The 21,840-nt window shown below is 33.6% G+C and overlaps 2 protein-coding genes across 2 annotated transcripts; both read right to left on the bottom strand.

The window, feature by feature from the left end:
- Positions 1-109: 109 nt before the first annotated feature.
- Positions 110-1,777, bottom strand: LOC18447236 (cell number regulator 2). Its single transcript, XM_006857337.4, has 4 exons — positions 1,642-1,777; positions 1,283-1,354; positions 925-1,134; positions 110-444 (listed from the first exon to the last, which is right to left on the bottom strand). The coding sequence occupies exons 1-4, from the start codon at positions 1,712-1,714 to the stop codon at positions 380-382; spliced, it is 420 nt and encodes a 139-aa protein (XP_006857399.1). The 5' UTR covers positions 1,715-1,777; the 3' UTR covers positions 110-379.
- A 3,582-nt stretch (positions 1,778-5,359) lies between these two features.
- LOC18447235 (pre-mRNA-splicing factor SLU7) lies at positions 5,360-15,162 on the bottom strand. The gene is made up of 11 exons (XM_006857336.4): positions 15,035-15,162; positions 12,280-12,331; positions 11,101-11,264; positions 10,712-10,824; positions 9,163-9,573; positions 8,638-8,773; positions 8,235-8,534; positions 7,715-7,931; positions 7,439-7,542; positions 6,580-6,648; positions 5,360-5,701 (listed from the first exon to the last, which is right to left on the bottom strand). Exons 2-11 carry the CDS (start codon positions 12,293-12,295, stop codon positions 5,624-5,626), a joined length of 1,608 nt encoding a protein of 535 aa, XP_006857398.1. The 5' UTR covers positions 12,296-12,331; positions 15,035-15,162; the 3' UTR covers positions 5,360-5,623.
- Positions 15,163-21,840: the final 6,678 nt, after the last annotated feature.

Genomic DNA, 21,840 nt, shown 5'->3' with positions numbered 1-21,840 from the left:
CCATACATTTTAAGGTGGATTCAAAGGTTTTCTAGCACATAAACTACTTTTACCAATATATTTTTGACATGCTCCTTCATTCTAGAGTATAAGGTATAAGATTGATGACTTACACAAACTTTTTCCTTATTAAATTCAGTTGAACATTCTAATGAGTCTATGCCCCCAAGTTCCAATTATAAAAGATTTGGGAACAATATTTAACGAGTACATGCTTGAACTTTAAACTATAGGGGGATTAGGAACATAAGAAAACCAATAAGCAAAAGAAGCATCACAAGAGCTACGACAAACATTACAAACAAAAGCAAAATACAAAAGCAAGGTTTATCGCCATGCCCCATTTATTTGAGAAGCTCATTGCATGAAGACTGGGGGCTCATCTGTACATCGAAGGAGGCATAGGAGGCACCGGATGTGGGACATTTGGTGGACCCTTCCAGCCTAATTTTCAAAAAAAAAATAAAATAAAAAAATTATTGCATGATTATCAATGCTGATGTTCAATAAAGGAAAATAATTTGGTGAGTTAGTGGACTCACTTAGTTATGTGTGCCCCCCTCTAAAATTCTTTTTAAAGATGGATTTTTCAAAAATCTTAGGGTTTGGTAAAATGGGAGGAATTTTCAAAAAAAAAAAAAAAAAAAGAGAAAAGAAAAGAAAAGAAGAAGAAGGAGAAAAGCAGCCCCTTGAATTCAAAATTTCTCTATAGCAAACCACTTGGTTCTCGACAACTCGAAAGCATTCCTGATGTAAGAACCAAAAATCCTCTTCATTTGTTCTGGTATTTCAGGAGTACAAGTGTTTGACTTGTTAAAATTGATCTTATTGATAGTTTATGAATTAGTTTAAGCGATTATGAGTCGGCTCGTCTATTTTTCAATAACTAAATAAAAGAAATGCAAAAAGAGGAGGAAGGATTACCTTGAGATGCGTCTATTCCCCGGTTCTTGAGCTCTGCATATTCTTGACACAAAGCACAGGCATCGCAGCACCAATGGACACAAAAATCATTACAGGGCTCCTCGGGGAGATTATACTTCTCTCGGAGCCTACCACGATATGTACATGAGTGTAGACAATGGCACCCCATAGTCCACAGTAATCCATAAATGAAACCATGGACAAGACATGCTGCACAACCAAAAATGAAACAGTAGAAAAGAAAAAAAACAAAAAAAAAGCTAAAACTCATTCTAAAACTAGGGTCTCAATATAGAGAGAAGGAAAAGAAATTGCTAAAATCTCAAAATTTGACAGAAGTCCTTATTTTTGTACTCACATGTATGTCCCTCATCCAGGACTTCTGCAATTTGCCCAAAAGTAATGCAAGGAAGAACGCATGTTATGCAACCTGTGACACCGAACATGCAAGAAATGTTAGACAAAATGGGAGGCTGATGATCCTGGGCGCAAAACCATGGAATCGAATCGCCTGGTTTTGCATTTTCAAAAATTTTGGTTAAATATAGTTCAGTCCAACTAGGACTTGCCTAAGTCGGACTCAGGGACTTGGGCTTGGAGCCTTCCGACTCAGTGTCTGATTACGATTTTTGAAACACAAGCTAGAAATGTGTTGAAACTTGAGAGGGGGAAAAAACTTTTGATAGAAAATTTAACAAATGCACAGAATTCATATACATAAGACTCCATCATCACAGGAGCCAGTGAGAGATGTGGTCCACTGAGGTGGTCTTGAGCTTGCAACATTCATGGTGGGTGAATGAGAAGATTGGCATCAAGGGGCTATGTAATTAAAATTATTAGTGAGTATCTCTTGCATAACATGGTCTTATATACTAGGAGCCATGGGTTTTTTATTTTGTTTTATTTTAGTTTCATGTTAAACAGAGATTAATCAATAATTATAAGATAGTGAAGTATGAAAAGAATGAGATTGGCGTTTCCATGGAGTTATGTTCCACATGGACAAAGAAACTTTAGTCCAAAACGCGTAAACATGATTTGTGAAATTAAGCTAACTAATTGTTTTTTTGTTTGTTTAAGCTGGTGGATTAGTTATCCAAATCTCAATATAGACTCTACATTTGGCATTTCATAGCTTGGAGATGATAACTATGAGCATATTCCATAAGTTAATTTGATACTTTTTTTTATTCTACATCGTATCGTATGCTCCTGCGGGACCAGCTTAGGAACAATTTAAGATCCCAGATTTAATGTGGCCTACTCAACCTAAAAACACTCCTAAATTGCAGTAAAAAAAAAAAATCACACTCTATGCTTACATTGTTTTGATTTTTTTCGAGATGGAAAGAGTTTATACAAGGTTGCAACCTTAAAATATAGAATTAAGGTGCACATCAAATAATCCATCATAAAAGGTTGTTTTGATATTGGAAAACCCTCTAATTGATCATCTCAACTTCAACAAGTATGAATACGAAAAGAGAAAGAGAGTTCGAGTCATAAAAATAGTGTATCTTGCAACACATTATCTTGACCGCCTATTTTTTCAATATGTTCATGTATTTATAGATCTACTTGATTTGAACCATTTTTAGAGTTTAAAATTTTATAATTAGAGATTTTAATAGATTCTCGAGCCATCCTAAAAACTTTTTACACCAAAATTATAGTTATGATAAATTTAGAGGTACGTCTTAATTTGATTGTTTAAAGTTGCAACCAATTATAAAGGAAACATGTCTAAAGATTTTGAAGGATATTAAAAAGCCATAGTCTTGAGTAGGTCGTTTGATAAAATGAGTTATCATCATTATGAGTTTTTGTCCAACTATTTGAGATCAACTACATGAATTATAATCCGTCATTCTACTCTAATTTGGTAAAAAAAGTAAATAAAAAATTTACTCCGGCAGGATCATAATGCAAGGGCTAGGTGGCATCCTTTAGACCGGTCTTTCCATGCTTTCATAATTGAACGATCAATTGCTCCGAGATTGCCTGAAACGACCTCCATCTCAACTATTGACTTAGAAAAGTGGAAAGATTTCATGCACCCATTGGAGTATACTGTCTATTGCTCCCTCGGGCAAAACTCAAGGTAGGAATATCTTTTGGATCCTAAATTTTAGGGATGCAGTCTCTAGAACCCAGTAACCAACCTCAAGAAAGAAAAAAAAAATCATGTTGCAATCTTGATGTGCTTAAAAAAAAAATGCAGTATTGAGATTGAACAAGAACCCTCTAATCTTTGGAGGGAAAGATCTAAATGTTCAAGAAGTTGAAATCCATGTTTTTTCTTTAAAATAATAATCTAGTTATATCTAGCTGGATCCCAAATTTTTTAGTCTAAAAAATTCTCCTAGTTGTCTATTATGTCAGAGGGAGTTGTTGTACAGTATGCTCAGGAGTTTTGCTTTATACGCGGATGAAACTATAGAAAATGCATATTAGTATTGGGATTTGTGGATGAGATCGGGGGAATTGACATAATATTTAGTGGAAACAAAAAATAGGCTCCATTTTGATATGTTCATAGACTATGTGAAAGAGTCGGGCTATTTTATCAGGAAATCAAGTGATTTAATTAGCCAAATTTCCAGTTTCACGCCCATTTTATTATTTTAGTTTTGAAAATTTTCATTTTTATATATGAAAAATAGTATCTACAATTTCTTTAAACAAATTCCACCATATGATCCAGTCCCATCCGATCCAGCCACCGAGGTTTAAAAATATTGCTCTCCACCGAAGTTTAAAAATCAGCAAACCGGATTGAAGCTGGGTTTGTTTGGATCAAGAATCAGTCAATCAAGAACCGTTCAATTTCCCCTATGAATAAACCAACTCTTTGACAAAACCCAACCGATTTGTCAAAGAACCACTTACACTTTATTTTTTAATATTTTTAAATTTTTAAAATTTTTTATTTGTCAATTCTCTAGGTTGCATCGCCGATCCGACAGCAGGTTTTCCATAGGGGCAATTATGGTCACCGAACCTTGGTTTTCAAACCTCGTTGAAAAAAAACATTGACGAATGCCTGCAAAGGCCACTGATGCACGCAAATGTTTGCTTTCCATAGAATAAAAATGAGGGGAACAGTTTGGAGCACATGCCACAAGTTCTCTAAGCGCCTCTTGCCGAGCCGGGACTAGGCCCGGCATGGCCCTACCATATGTGCACATTTAGCGGTGTTTATATAAAAAAAAAGTCATAAAACTGGACCTCTATTTTTTATGGACACGGTTTCTATGCGACCAGCCGGCATATTGTAGAAATGCAGGTTGGCAATAAATATTTATTTTAAATATAATTTGATCTTAATTTTTAGATAATATATAATTTTTAACATGGAGATTATGAATATGAAAAATAAAATAAAATTAAAAACTAAAAATAATATTTATATTAAAAAAAATTTTGAATCATGGGTGACACTTGTTTTTAGACGGACCACCTATTTGCATCCATCTTTTATACCTTTGAACAGCATATTATAAAAATACAATCCAGCCCACATGAAATAATTTTCCAGTTTTTATAAGGATTATATACAATGAGACAATTTACTTTTGAAATAGGGAGGTCAGAATTACTTATAACCATCAGATACGAAATCTGATAGCTTGGATGCATCATAAAATTCGAGAAAATTTCTTTTCAACTTTAAGCTTGATCAATAAAATAAATGTAACTACCTAATTTCACATCCAATGGTCAAGATTAATTATGACCACCTTATAGAAAAGATAAATAATCTCATTGTATACTATCCTTTTTTTTATAAATAACCCAAATAATTGTACACTCCCTCCGATGTTACACTATCAAGTAAAACGAAATCTAGGAGTAATTTTAGGATCCCAAATTTTCAGAATGTAAAATCGTCAATCCACAAAACAACCTCAAAAAAGAAAATTCCAAATCCAAATGACCGTCTTTGTGCACTTGAATAAATAATGCCATTTAAGGATCGAAGCGAGTCTTTTTTAGCGTAGATCTAAGTATCATAAACAGAAGACCAACTTGGAAGAATTTTTCCAATATTAAATTTTTGAAAATCACTAGAAAATTACTATGATGATTATTCACAAAAACAATTGAAATTTGAATTTTCTAACACCGATATCTCACTATCTAAGAATTAGATGGCCTCTATTCAATCTTAAGATATGATCTTTTTCAATTGCATAAGAGGGTACAATTAGAAAAAGTTTCTTATTGAGGTTAATCTCCAGGTTGAAGAGGTTACTTTTCCACAATTTGGGGTCCCAAACTTAATTCTAGGTCGGCTTTTACTGGTGGGAGTAGATGTACATTGTAGTCCCAGGGTAGTAGAAAAAAAAAAAATGATTTTATGTTAAAAACCCCGAATAAAAAGAGAAATCTGAAAGCAATACGGAACCCCCAAGAGTTAACACTCACTGAATAAAGACAAACCCAGCTATAAAAACTTTCCCAAAAATTAGAAATGGAAGTTATATATATACATGCATGTATAAAAAAACAACACTAGCAATGTGTGCATGCCAATGCTAAATCTCATTTTCCTCTTGGAGTAGCCTCTGCAATGCTCTTGGAGTAGCCTCTGCAATTCCAGACTCCAGCCAAGGACCTTGAAGCTTTAGGTCAAGGAGAAGCTTGCTTTCTAAGCCACATAACTTTGCCAGGCTTAATTATTTTCAGGTAGCCTTTAGTGCAAAAAATCTTTCATGGGATCGTCGTGGTGAATTTTCTTCATCCTGTAAGCTTCCATATCCTCAGCAGTGACCTGCAATCCCAATAAGAGTAGTTCAGTTGCTGGACTTAGTTCAAGCTTTTTTAGATTTGGATCTACGAATTACAAGGATGTGGCTAGTCTGATACAACATTGCTCTGGTCTGTCTCACCTCAATTTGGTTTGATATATTTCATATAGAGTACCGGAATATTGGTTCAAATTACTCTCTCTGGGAAATGATCGCAAATGAACAGGTATGGAAGCTATATATAATTTCATTGTAAACCACGATCCCTTGCATTACAATATGGGAAAGTTAGGGTTGGCAATGGACCCGGACCTGACTTGGGTCCAGGTATGGGTCCAAGAATTGGACCTGGTGGATCGGATCCATGTCCAAATATTGGATCCAAACACTATTCGGGTCCAGTTCTGGGAGATGAACAGTGTTATTATTAAATATATTATATTTTAATATTATTTAATTACTATTTAAATAAATATAACTATATATTTTTAGTTATAAAATTTAAATAATACACATATATATTTAACAAACATTTAAATATTTTAAAATATATATATATATATTTTTTTTTTTGGGTCCGGTCCAATCGGGACCAGGCCTCAACCCGCTGTCACCCCTAGGAGAAGTACAGTGTGGATGATGTAGTCATGAACTCATGATAAAAATATGGTCATAAAGATTATAACAGTCCAATTAATGGATTGGAGGGTGGAGTGTAGGATGTATGATTTCAATTAGTGGCATGTTTAGTTGGATGCTCTCACACTCTATCACCATCCAATCCATTGATGGGACGGTCATGACCCTTATAACCATGGCGTCAGCAATTTATGATGAACATATGGCTCACACTATACCCTCCACATAATAAAAAATATAACCAAAGAAGAAGATACAATACCTCATCATTCCATTTCACATTATATTTGCGCTTTCGCTCATCTTTCTCTTCTCTCCTCCTTTCCTCCTCCTGCCATAGCACAAACCCAGTCTCAGTAACCTTACAAACACCAGAGTTCTTTTTAGCAAAGTATATCATACACTAGGGGTGTAGAATAAAGGAGGGCTTTCTATGTGACCCTTGGTCTCAGCCATCAGATCTGAGTAGACGGCTGAGATGGCACGAGTCACAATATCATAAGCGAGCACTTAACCGTCAGGCTCATAGTTTTTTATTTTTTTATTTCTAATGTACAAATAACTTTGAAACAAAATTTGGGGCATGCATAAATCTGACAGAGGCGCACATGATAAAAATGATAATAAAATATTTCCAGAAATGAAAATTTACCAGAATACACCTGAAAATTTCAGGGGCATTTTGGTTATTTATTTTTATAGAAAATATTTTTTTTTTTCCAGGTTCACGCTAATTTTATGATGGGACGCCCAAATTTTCATCCAAAAATGTTTTGCAGAAAAAAAAATGAAACATAAAACAGTGTTTGGCGTGACATTGTGGTATGAACAATCGTAGCCATTTGATTCAGATCGAACTGCTATGAAGTGGGGTCACATATATAAATTATATGCTGTTGGGGTCACATAGAAACATTCCCCTTGGAATAAAAGGTGCACTCAATGAATGGTGGAGATCAATTATGGATCTCATGACCATCATCTTAATCACCAACATCAATTGTTCATGAATAGTGGATGCCTAGATGTGTACCACATCCCATGCATAAACCGGCGTTTTCTGTTATTTTATAAACTATTCCTATGACATATGCTGTGCTTTAGGTGCATCACATTCTCACCTTCTTGAGTGATTCAGAGAGTCGTTTCTGGTCAAGAACAAGGTCACTAGGTGCATCTGATCCCCAAGTAGCAAGATTTTTCTCCTCAGTCTGTACAGGTTTCTCTGTAAAGCAAGTTGCAACATCATAGATTATCACCAAGGAATACAAATTATTTGACAAGCAAGAATTATACATGCCTAACCAAGGAATACAAATTATTTGACAAAAAAGAATTATACATGCCTAAAAACTGTGATTCAAACCAGCAGAGAGAGCATTGAGCATTTCACAAACCTTCTAAGGCTTCTTTTCGTGCCATGTTTTCTTTCATGAGATCATTTGCACCTTCTGCAGCTTCAATTCCAACTAAACCAATGCAGTAGCTATTCTTTATTGTTTGCTTGCAACACTTGTAGCCCCATTGATGGTCTTTCCACCAAGAACCCCATACACTTGTGTGATTATTAGTATATACATTCTCCTCATATTTGCTCTTGGGAAGAGATTTCTCCTATAAATATACCACAAAGTGTGAGCTATGCAAATAAAATAACAAATAATGGCGTAACAATACTTGATGTATTTCATGGTTAGAACAAAAGCTAAAAAACATAGATTAGATGCAAAAGTATGAAGACTCATCTAGTTCAATAAAAGCTCCATCCATCTTTTTCTCTTTTCTCTTTTAAATAAGTGACAATCAAAATTGAGCTTCACTACTAAAATGCCATATAGTTACTGTAGAATAAAGAAGCTACAGTTATGAAAGAAAACACTTGACAGGTTCCCTATTATAAAACACAAAATAACTCACCTGTCCCTTTATAATCCTTCCGGCACGATCATATTCAACCTCTCTCTCACTTTGACCTAAGAGAAGTTCCCTAGGAAGTTCTTCCTGAGAGGCAGCATTTCCATACTTCTCCATAATGGTATCTTTCACTTGAGACTTCAATTTTTCTTTTTTGATCTTAAATTCTTTGTAGAGCAACTCAGCCTGAGATGGAGCCGCTTGCATATGAATATCTTGTCCTTTTTCAAAAGCCTCCAAGGAATGCATGTTAAGTTGCTTAAACTCCAATGCTTGCCCACTGACTCTGTATTGGTTATCACCCTAAAAAATACAACACACTCATAAGAATATAGCGACATCTCAAGGCATGCCATTAACACCTTCAGCCCTGCCAGTAAGGGCAAATATAGTCCAACACACTTACTCCATAGAACTTTTCATTTGGATCACTATCCGGTAGAGGATCCTCTCGCATGGATCGCGTTTTTGGGTCGTAATGTGCCGAATTCACATCTAGATTCAAAAGATATTTTGCTGTGTCCTCTCGAATACGCAAATTCCTGTAAAAACATTTCATTAAAGATTAGCATACAAAAAGGTAAAATAAAATGTCAATACCTAAAAGAACTGTATAGATCATAAAGGTTGTCGAGAAACTTAATTTTAAACAATTTTTTTTTTCTCCTGGTTCTATGATTTTTAACAACTTGGATAAGATGTTTAGAAAAATAAAATAGCCATATGAAAACATGTTATCTTGATCTTTGCTCTAGACAATCTGCAAGATCTATGCAAATGTTCTAGGTACAGTACTGATATTTTCCATACATAGATAAGTGAAATATCAAAATTTACCCTTCATCACACAATTAGCCAAAAATGAGACTCGCATTTATCAAAAATATAAAATAAAAAAGTGCATTCAACACTGAGACATAAAAAAACCTACCTAACACTTCCTGTGCTTCCACCTCCTGTAGTGCGCACACGTTTTTCTACCTTCGCAAAATCCATTTGCTTGCTCTCATCAACCTTGGCTTCATCAACCTTCAAGTCATCTTCATCATCCTCCTCATCACTAACCTCATCCCCATTCTGATTATTGTTTTTCTCTTCAAGCTTTTTCAGCTGCTGCTCTTTAAGGTACTTTCTTCTTGCCTCATCTCTTGCCTCATATCTTTCAATCACACGAGCATAAGTAGATGAGTCATAACCATTCCAACGATCACGTTTCCCATCATAATCGAGTTCAAATGCCTCGACTTTCTCATCAGGTGCTATGTGTTTACTAGTCCACTTTGCTCCCAACATCCGAGGTCTATCCATGCATGACTTTGCATCATGGGTCATTGCCCCGCAGCTATAGAACCCACAAGGGTGGAAAAGATTATAATTTCATCATAAAATTCTCTATACAAGGACAAAAAAAGTTTTAACTATATAACTATTTAAATCCACAAAGGAAACAAAGATTAAAATTTCATCATAAAATTCTCTATACAGGGACAAATAGAAGTAGTGTTTCAGTACTCAGTCAAGTCCACTCGGACTCAACCAATTAACTCAGATTCGGCCTAGCAAGTTCAAGGAGCCAACTCGCCCTTGTTTAAAACTATTAAAAAGTCCAATTTTTACTAAGAATCTTAATTTTTTAATAATCCATCTTCTACATACTTTTGTGGACCTTTATAGACTTCCAATAATTATCTACTACGTAATGTACCTTTTTTTCTACTTTTATTATGGGACTTTGTAATTTAAGCTCAATTCCCACTTTTCGTCAATTTTTTTTATCAAAAGAGCCACGTGATTTTTTTTTTCTTGGAAGTGGGAAACAGGTTTGGAGGTTGGATATCCAAGCACATCCCACACTCAAGAAAAAAAAAAAGAGAAGTCACTTCGTTTGGACGTGAAAGATATATTGAATATCCGAAAGCAGCCACTTAGACAATTTCTGGAGTGAAAGACCAACTTCAGGTACATGCCATGCCATTTGAGGAGAGACCTAAAGAGAGTAGCCATCTATTCTCCCCATTCTTTAAATTTTATGTTTTTTAATGGAACATCCCTCACAAGTTGCTCAATTTTGACTTGGACTACTTCTCATTAAAACTCTTGCTCAATTTTGACTTGGACTGCTTCTCATTAAAACTCTTGGTTACAGTCCACGCATAATTATGTAGATCCAGCCATTTGAGGAGAGAGACATAAAGAGAGTGGCCATCAATTCTCCCCATTCTTAGAATTTACAGTTTCTTTAAATTTTATGTTTTTTAATGGAATATCCCTCACAAGTGGCTCAATCTTGACTTGGACTGAGTTGGACTAAATATCGGTCCCTTCTCATTAAAACTCTTGGTTAAATATATCTTATCCTCTCGAATTTATCCTCTCCTGGTTAAATATATCTTATCCTCTCCAATTTATCCTCCAATTCTAAGAAAGCAATAAAAAAACTAGAGAAAATTAATACAATTAAATCAAAATTCTCCACTTACTTTTCACATGCACCCTTTCTATACTTTTCTGCATGGAATATTTTGGCACCTCGATCATACCATGCCTTGGTGTAATTTGGGTCTGATTTCCATTTCCTTTGATGTTTCAAACTCTGATGAAAGAAATGTGATACATGTTAAATGTAGCACTTGAGCGTCCTCAGTTACTGTAAATAGATACATATAGAAAAGAACTCTGATGAAAGAAACAGAAGTCATGTGATACATGTTAAATGTAGCACTTAAGCCTCCTCAGTTACTGTAAATAGATTCATATAGAAAAGAACTCTGATGAAAGAAACAGAAGATAAATGTAGCACTTGGGCCTCCTCAATTACTGTAAATGGATACATAGAGAAAAGGGCTAGGTCAATTATAAGAAGACTTACAGGTCTTTCAGCATTGAGATACCAAGGCGCTGATGACATATACTGTGGAATATGCGGGTTGATCTCTTTGCCATCTTCATCAACTTCTGCAGGAGCAAGCCCTGCTTTTCTTGCCTCTTCCAACTCTAGTTGTTTGCGATGGTCTTCTCTGGATTTAAATGCCCCTGAAAAATGCCGAAAGAAAAGATTAAAATTTATGCTTCTCACTAATTGTCCATTATAATGGTACTTCTTTTTCAGCTTATACCCCATGATTAAAAAGAGAGATAACAACAACTCTTTATCTCCTCTAGTAATATCTCGAAAAAAATACTTAAATCCAAAGTCCTAAAGAGGTCAGGTTAATAAGAACCTCTTCCAAATTAGGGAATTTGCAGATTTGAGTTGGGCAAAGTTTAAAAGGGTTGGTCAATTACATTATCAAGAAGCACCCAGTGCCATAAAAAACTGAGAAAAACTTCCAGTTCAATCAAATCAGCCAGTTCTGGTCTACCAATTAATATTAAAAAAATACTGTGAACCAATATAAATTTTGTCGAGATCACCACAGCCAGTTTGGCCACTTCAGTAGTTGTTTTCTCTAGCTGTAATTGCAAGTAGTTGTCTCTAGCTGAAATTGCAACTAGTTGCCCACCATGTTCTGCTATTCTTAAATTATATAATTTAAACACCCATTTCAGGGTCAATTACAGGAACTAATGGGTCCAAGGGTCAAACCAGCCAGACTAACATACTGGATTGTTTCCATTTCTAATCCAGTGCAAAAGTCAACCGTCAAGCTGAGAAATAGTCCAATGGTCAACCAGGATCAGAATAGGGTCTACGTCAGGTAGAGGCAAACATCCAAATCTGATCTTCAGAAGAAAAGAGCGTAATCTAAAAATTGTTCACCATCAATGTCATATTTTCTTTTCTTTAGGAAAATTCTGCACCCTTGTCCTAATAAAATTACAGATGCATCACTGAATCCTACAAATCATATAATCCAAGCACAAGTAGAAAGAAAATAACTATGATTTTGATATATAAATATTGGTAGTTGAAGATCACTTGTAGGATGTCTAGGAGGAAACAAGGTAAACAAATCAATTGGAGCGTTATTCTATTCAATAAAATGGAGATTAAGCCCCGCCCGGTTAACATAACAATACAGCAAAAGTCGGCAATAGGAAGAGATACCCGATGATGTAGCCATTGCTTGTACGAGAAAATGATCCCTTCAAAATATTCTCTGAAACCAAAATGCATCAGCAGCATTAAGCATTGTCATAAAAGTGGAGAATCAGTGCATATGGTCAACCAAAAGAGCATAATTTTGAAAACTGAAATCCCGAAGGCCTGAATTCAGGAATACATTAAATCAATATCCAATATTCCTAAGATCGCTGCATCACTGGAGGTTTTCTTTTTTCTTTTTTCTTTTTTAAATAAAGTTGACCAAAGAAGATTTAGATAAACATAAGAAACAGGGTGCAAACTAGTTCTGGAATGATCAAGTATCAGCATCCTTAAATGACACCTGATCTTTTTAACACCTAACCAATAAAGACTCATCTTTTTTTAATACAAAATTACTGTCTCTGCTATATTTAAGTATGAAAATTAGACATACTAATTCCTGTCAATCTCTCTAAACATACACAATCTAGTCCAAAGTTCAAAAATTGAAGAAATTCAGAAAATAATACAGGACCACCTTATTTCTACGACTGTTAGTTAAATCACATGGTTAGAAGACATTGCTGAGAGTCAAGGACAGAAGGTTTACGTCAAAGAGAGGACAGTTTACTTGATCAAATAGTAATTCAATTACACCAAGTTCTTGCAGGTGGCACACTGACTAGTTGGATCTTAAAATATAAAACATCATCCAAAGTAATGGACGGTGCATTTCATAGCTTTCTTCTGCCAATTTAGAGAGAAATAGTGATTTTCTCCATAAATTCAAGCAATAAATAGTTTCTTTTATAACAAAATAATAAGAAATTTCCTTTAACAATTTTTTTGAGAAATTTCCTTTAATAGTTTTAAAACAGTTTATGGATATTTCAATTAATTTATTCCCATAGTATCCCTGTGTTTTTTATTCAAATTGAAAATACTAAACATCCTAAGATATTCAGGAGAAAGTAACCATTCAAAATTCTATTGCTCTTTGAAACCAAAATGAATAACAAACTAAGGAATTATCTAACTGGAATTAAACAGGCAATCATTCTATAACCATAAAATTTGAAATTCTGAGAACACAAAAACACTAAAAGAAGGAAGGCAACTACTTTAAAGACAGCTATCTTGTCTTAACTTCCAAAACTTGAAATACACAAGAAACAAAAACAAGAATCAGTTTCCATTATGGTTAAGAATTTGAATATATACAGTTCAACCTCAATCCCTTCAAAAATCCTACTAAAATCCTCTGTTTATAATATTGTAATCTGGCCTCTAAAAAATCATTTTTGTGGGATACACCATCTAGGATAAACTGTCCCACGAACTGCATAAAGCATGATAGTTAATCAAATCTCAGGCCAAATTAAAATAAACAAAGTTCCCAAGAATTGATTTGTAGTAGTATACAATACATTAAAGTCTAATTACTATAAACAAACAAGCACAAAAACTTGCAGAATCACATTAAATAAAACCCAACATCTTATATTTCACAGAAAATGGCACTCTGAAATAAAAATAATGGTAAATTCTCTTCTAATACATGGTTAAGAACCATTCAAACATATGAGAATCATACCTAAACCACAACAATGCCTAACTAAGATCACCTCAAACCATGCTTTAATTTTCTAGACAAGATCACCTGAAACCATGCTTTTGCAGAAGCACCCATAAACAACAGACCCAAAATACATGCCAGGAATAACCACAGAAACCTAAACCTACTTCCATCTAATTTGCTCAAGAAAAAATATGAAATCCAAACAGAACAATTTAAAGATGGAAACACTCTTCACTATGTATGTATAGAAAGCAATACAACATTAAGCTAAACCCTAATTTATCACAATGCCACAAACCAGGATTCTATCATATCATTAAATGAATATCTAAAGAAAAGCAACATGAAAATATACATGGTAAACATTGAAAGGGATGAAAATACATATATTTAACAGGAGAGACAAAATCCTAGGAACATCAAAATAAACCCTAATTTTTACAGAACTTGAGAAGATTTTTGCAGAAACTTGATAAGCACCACCTGAAGCGATTTATGCACAATAGCACCAAATACAATGATCTTGTAAACAACCCAGATTGCAACCCCCACTATGATCTAATACTTACTTGTGACAGTTTATTATTTCCGATGAAAGAGGGTTATGAGCGATAGTACCCATCCATTATCTTAATTTTGGAATGACTTGGAGGCTTATTTGATACTTTTGAGAGTAAATCTGACTCAGCTCTTTCTAGTTTCAGGACAAAATTGAAAAAATAATAATAATTTCAACAAACAGTAGAAATCACAAAATGGCTTCTAGAAAACAACAAAAAACCAGCAAGAAATAAAAATAAAATAAAATAAAATAAAAAACACAAAAATACAACAACAATAAAAACCCATACCCACATTTTTCCATAGGACAAATTTACAAATTGTGCTTCTATACTCGATAAATTAAGCCAACAATAGAAAATCAACAAATTTTCATGCGGAAATCATAGAAAAAGAATGTTCGCATTGGTAAATACAAAATCAGCACCATCTAGAGGGAAAAACCAGGAAAATCACAAGAATAAAATCCATAAGCTTGTTTAAGAAGATAAGGTATTTTGTATGTAGTTTGTATGAGGGAAACCTACCTTAGTGGAGAATACTAAAAACAAGCAAAAATAAATAAATATTAGTGAAGAATACTAAAAACAAGCAAAAATAAATAAATAAACGCAACGCAAGCCAAAAAAAGCATACCTCGTTGAAGAAGATGAAAGCTTGTGGGTCTGTGAGAACGGACACAGAGGGTTGAGAGAGAGTGGCGAGGGAGGCTTTGCGGGAGAGAAGACAGGGATTTGAGAGAGAGTGGCGATGGCGAGGGAGGCTTTTGCGGGAGAGAGGGGTTCTTTAATCAAAGGATCCCCCAGTTACTTATTCCGCATGGGATTTCCGATTTTTCTCTCGTGGTAATAAATCATCAATAACTCAAACTTAATAGGGAATAGAAGATAGGGAAAAAAACCTACGTTCAAAAGATATCTTTCCACCCTTATTTTTGAGATTTCCCATTTTCTCTCGTGGTGATAAATTATTAGGTTAAAATAGGTCCCTAAGTTCGAAAGATATCTTTCCACCCTTATTTTTGAGATTTCCCATTTTCTCTCGTGGTGATAAATTATTTGGTTAAAATAGGAAATAAGAAAAATTTACTTTTATTTTTAAGTCTTTTTCTCGAGAAACTTATAGTTTAAAATATGACAAATGATCCTATATCACCTTTTCCGACCAATGTGTATATGACCACAAAGGATCACCATTAAATTTGGTACGGATGTATAGAACAATCAAGTCTCATACCTATGTGATAACTTTTTTAGAGTTATGTGTCAACTTTAATGGAGATCTTTTGGAATCCTCTACACATGAGTTGAAAAAAATCATATAAGATCATTACTCTTAAAATATATCTTTTTAATCCCAATCACTTTAAACTTATTTTTGAACTTAAACAAATGTGATGAAAACAAACTCTTTCTAAATCCAATTCTTTCTCTCTTCACTCATATAGCTTCAAACTTCGCTTTTGCTCTCTCTTCCTGTATCTCTCGCTTCTCTCTCCTCCTATATTTTTCTTCCTCCCTGTAACTTCTCACCTCTATGAATCTTCTCTCTCTAGAAGTTTGAGAGGATGATTTTTAGAAAAGATACATCTTTTTATATTAGTTTAGCCTAAAAAACATGTTTAAATTAATTTAAGGGATTAAAAAAAATAAAATTTACAATTTTTATGCCCCAATATATCTTTTGAGGCAAAGGTTTATGCTTCAACTGCCATCCAGCTGTCAAATTTTAATCAAGAGGACTACTCACCGTTTGATCTTAGATCTGATGTCTCAAATTATTTTATTTTTAATTTTTGTTATACAAATTATATAGATATTAAATTTGGTACGTGCCATCTTCTCATTAGGGCGCACTTATCAAAAAATATTAAAAATAATTTTTCAATAAAATATAATGACTAAAATACATCTTGAAACTTTCAGAAGCATTAGGTCATTTTATTTTTTTGAAAATATAGTTTTTATATTTTTCGCTAGTACGAGTTTAATAGAGGATTGAACGTACAAATTTTGGTGTGAAAATAGTATCTAAAATAAAAATAAAAATAAAATAATGTAGAGACGTGACATTGTGATTAGGGCAATCTTAGCCCTCCATTCAGAATGGACGGTTGGATAAGAGGAAATATATAAGTTGTAGGAGAAGCATATAAAGTTTGTCCATCTTTTAAAACTGTGAGTCTATTGTGAAATGAATTGTAAAAATAGGGGGTATGAATATATTTTCAAAAACCTTGGGTCTATTGTGAAATGAAACCTAAAAATAGGAGCATGAGATATTTTCTCTAAAATTGTTTGGATTATTTATCAAAAAAAAAAAATGTAATGAGGCCATTTACTTTATCTACGAGGTGGTCATAATTAATCTTGACCATTGGGTGGGAAATTAGGTGGTTGCATTTATTTTATTGATCAAGCTCAAGGCTAAAAATAAATTTTCTCGAACGTTGTGACACATCCATGCTATCATATTTCATATCGGATGGTTATAAGTAATTGTGACTCCTTTATTCTAAAAGTAAATGGTCTCATTGTACACAATCTCTGTAAAAAATGGAAAAAATTTTCATGCGGGTCGGATCGTATTTGTACAATATGCCGTCCACATGTATAAATCATCAATTTAAAATGAATGCAAATAGGTGGTCCATCTGAAAACAAGTGTGACAAACGGTTCAAATGTTTTCTTAATATAATTATTATTTATAGTTTTCAAAAAAATTTTATTTTTAATATTCATGATGTCCATATCAAAGATCATATATTTTTTAAAAATTAGAATCAAATTATATTTAAAAAGTATATTTAATGTCAAGCCCGCATTTCTACAATATGCGGGCTGGCTGCATAGAAACAATGTCCATAAAAAATAGATTTTGAGTTTTATGACTTTTTTATATAAACACCGCAAAATGTGCAAATATGGGTTGCAATCAACCACGTGCCCCAGTCCGGCCCTAAAAACAAGGGCCTGGCCCGAGTCAAGGACAACTATGGCCCGAGGGTAGGGCCATGCTGGGCCTAGTCCCGGTTCGACAAGAGGCGCTTAGAGAACTTGCGGGTTGTGCTCCCAACTGCTCCCCTCATTTTTATTCTATGGAAAGCAAACATATGCGTCCATCGGTGGCCTTTGCAGGCATTCTTCAATGTTCTCTTTTAGCAAGGTTTGAAAAACAGGGTTCGGTAAAACCTGTCGTGGGATCGGCAATCTAATACGAATAAAAAATTAAAAAAATAAAAAATATTAGAAAATAAAGTGTGAGAAGTTATTTGACAAATCGGCCAGTTTTGTCAAAATTTTGTCAAAGAATCGGTTGAACCAGATCGAAGCTTATTCTCGATCCAAACAGGCTGGCTTCAGTCCGGTTTGCTGATTTTAAAACTTCGGTGGATAGCAATATTTTGAAACCTCGGTGGCTGGATCGGATGGGATTGGGTTGGATCATATGGTGGAACTTGTTTAAAGAAATTGTAGATACTGTTTTTTCATATATAAAACCGAAAATTATAAAACATAAGAATAATAAAATGGGCGTGAATCTAGAAATTTGGCTAATTAAATAACTTGATTTCCTGATAAAATCACCGGACTCTTTCACAGAATCTATGAACATATCAAAATGGAGGCTATTTTTTGTTTCAACTGCATATTAGGTCAATTCCCCAAATCTCGATCCACAAATCCCAACCCTAATATGCATTTTCTAAAGTTTCATCCGCGAATAAAGCAAAGCTCCTGTGGGAGCATACTGTACAACAACTCCATCAGGCGTCACAGATAACTAGGACAATTTTTTAGACTCAAAACATTGGGATCCTGCTAGATATAACTAGATCATTATTTTAAAGAAAAAACTTGGATTTCAACTTCTTGATCATTTAGATCTTCCGTCCAAGGATGGGAGGGTTCTTGTTCAATCTTAATATTTGATTTTTTTTTAAATTGCAACATGAGTTTTTTCTTTTTTGAGGTTGGTCCTTGGGTTCTAGAGTCTGCATTTCCAAAATTTAAGATCCAAAAGATATTCCAACCTTCAGTTTTGCCCTGAGCAATAGATAATCTTTCAACATAGGTCATTGAAAGGATCAACATAGGTCATTGAAAGGATCTCGGACGACCCACCAAAGCACGAAAGCCAAGATATTTTATAAAATTGATTCCTATTCGAAGAGTGCATAACCGCATCAACCTCTCTCCCACTTTGACCTAAGAGAAGTACCCTAAGAAGTCCTCTCACATGGATGGCGTTTTTGGGGCATAACTTGTTGAATTCACATCTAGATTCAAAAGATATTTTGTTGTGTCCTCTCGAATACATAAATTCCTATAAAAACATTTCATTAAAGATTAGCATACCAAAAGGTAAAATAAAATGTCAGTACCTAAAAGAACTGAATAGATCATGCAGGTTGTCGAGAAACTTAATTTTAAACAGTTTTTTTCCTCCTCGTTCTATGATTTTTAAAAACTTGGATAAATGTCTTGAAAAGTAAAATGGTCATATGAAAACATATTATCTTGATAGCTGTTCTAGACATTCTGCAAGATCATGTTTTAGGTATAGTATTGATATTTTCCCATACATAGATAGATGAAATATCAAAATTTACCCTTCATCACATGACTAGCCATTACAACATGTGTGCAATTTGCATATGGATGGATGCATTTGTAGGTGTAGAGAGGTAAGGTGCACCTCCAAATTTTATCATGGTATATAATTTTGATGTAAAATGTTCTTAGGATTATCTCAAAATTTATTTTTATATCAAATTATAAAAATTTTAATTTAAAAAATAGTTCAATCTATAAACATATGAAAATCTTGAAAATAGACGGTGTAGATAATATGTTGTAAAATGTACTATTTATGAGACTTAAAATCTTTTTATTTTTCATAGTCATACATCTCGATGTCGAGATGATCATTCAAAGGGTTTTTCAACATTAAACTACTTTTTCCGATGGATTTTTGAGAGGCATCCGTAGTTCTATCCAGCATGACTTTGCATTATGTCATTGCCCCGCAGCTATAGAACCCACAAGGGTGGAAAAGATTATAATTTCATCATAAAATTCTCTATACAAGGACAAAAAAAAGTTTTAATTATAACTATTTAAATCCACAAAGGAACAAAGATTAAAAATTCATCATAAAATTCTCTATATGGGGACAAATAGAAGTAGTGTTTCAGTGCTCAGCCAAGTCCACTCGGGCTTAACCAATTAACTCGGGTTCGGCCTATGGCCGAGGCAAGTTCAAGGAGCCAACTCGCCCTTGCTTAAAATTATTAGAAAGTCCAAATTTTTATTAAGAATCTTAAGTTTTCAATAATCCATCTTCTACCTACTTTTGTGGATCTTTATAGACTTTCAATAATTATTTACTACTCAATGTAATTTTTTCTATTTTACAAAAAATTTACAGGACTTTGTAATTTAAGTTCAATTCGCACTTTTTCGTCAAAAATTTTTTTTTTCTCTAAAGAGCCACATTTTAGACATTCAATGAAATAAATGGAGCCACCCAATTTTACATCCAATGGTCACGAATTATTGTGACCACCTTGTACCAAAGGTAAATGGTCTCATCATGTACTTTCCCATATATATATAAGGGCATCTTAAAATTAATTTTTAGCAAATGGAGGGAATGCTCATGTGGGAGGACAAGATCTTTTTATTCATGTACAAAATCAGCACATTTGCTTGAAAAAAAAGGAAAATGGTTTGATAGGCTCCAGCTTTATCAAAATAAGTAAATCCTCACCAATTCATCAAATTTGCAATTCAAGTATCGGAAAAACTTTACATCGATCATCTCGGCTTGAATATTATTGCTATGAAAAAAAATAAGGTTTAAAGCTTTAAAATAGTGTATATTGTAAAAAAATATCTTGACCGGCCATTTTACCCTAAAAATAAGTGTTCACAATTCCGCAAGATTTGTACCTTTTTTTTTTTTTTCAAAATTTTATTGTCTATGTTGAAAATTGATTTTAGAGCTGTAATAGAGATTTCCATTCCCAAAAGTTCTTTTTTAGACATAATTTAAGGTGATGTGTTGTTTTGATTTTATAAAATCCAGGGCTTCATGTTGGATAGTGTGAAAATACTTTTCGAGAAATATTTTTACTTAAAAAAAATTATATAGAACCAATGCTCTAAAGAATCAAATTAGAGCATACATCAAAAAATTTCACTAAAAGATGTTGTTTTGATGCCCAAATATCCTCAAATTCATCATCTCGACATCTAGATGCATGGATAGGAGAAAAAATGGTTTCAAGTTTTGCAAAAAGTGCATCTTGTAACGCATTTTTAGATTGTTAATTTTCAAGATTTTCAAGCTTTTATAAATCTACTTGATCTGGACTATTTTTAAAGTTTCAAATTTTATAATTAAAAATAAAAATATATTTTAAGGCTATCATAAAGATTTCCAATATTGAAACCACATTTCTCAACACTATTTGAAAGTTCGTTTGACTTTGATTATTTAGGGTCCGGCTATATACAAAAAAATGGAAACGTTTATACAGAGGCTAGGCTCTAAACAATCAAATTAGGGTCTACCTCACAACTTTCACTAGAAGAGGTTGTTTAGATACCCAAATATCATCAAATTGATCATCTCGACATCAAGATGTTTGGACATAAGAAAAAAATGGATTTCAAGGTTTAGAAATTGTGCATCTTGTAATGCATTTTTGGACGGTCAATTTTCAAGATTTTCAAGTTTTCATAGATATGCTTTGATTTACACTATTTTTTGAAGCTTTAAAGTTTATAAATAAAAATGGAAATATAATTTAAGATTAGTTGTAGTTTGCATAGAGCCTAGGTTCTAAACAATCAAATTAGAGCCTACCTTCAAATAGTGTCGAGAAATGTGGTTTCAATACTAGAAATCTTTGTGATAACCTTAAAATATAGGAAAAATATCTCCTTATCCTTTATTTTTAAGTTTTATTTCTTGATAAACCCAAGGTTTTAAAAGATATATTCTAATCCCTTCGCTACTTTAAACTTATTTTTTAACTTAAACAAATATAAAAAAGAGATGCTCTTTCTAAACCCAATCGATTATTTCTCTTCACTTATATACTCCAAACTTATATATTTCTCTCTCTTCCTGCGTCTCTCACTCTCCCTCTCCTTCCGTGTTTCTCCAAACGCTTTTCTCTCCTCCCTATAACCTCTCACCTCCATGAAGCCTTCTCTCTCTAGAAGTTTGGGAGAATAGCTTTCAGAAGAAGCATGTCTTTTTAGATTTTTTTCGGCCTAAAAAAACAAGTTTACATTAACTCAAGGGGTTAAAAGAAATAAAATTTACAATTTTGTGTTTTAAGATATCTTTTAAAACCTTAGGTCTATTGTGAAATAAAACCTAAAAATACTGCGTATGGAGATATTTTCCCTAAAATGTGCTTTCATCT

The sequence above is a fragment of the Amborella trichopoda genome, chromosome 7 (genome assembly GCF_054954075.1).
Source record: "Amborella trichopoda isolate Santa Cruz 75 chromosome 7, AtrichopodaSantaCruz75HAP2 v2.0, whole genome shotgun sequence".
Lineage (NCBI taxonomy): Eukaryota > Viridiplantae > Streptophyta > Magnoliopsida > Amborellales > Amborellaceae > Amborella > Amborella trichopoda.
This window is presented reverse-complemented; position numbering and strand designations above follow the sequence as displayed.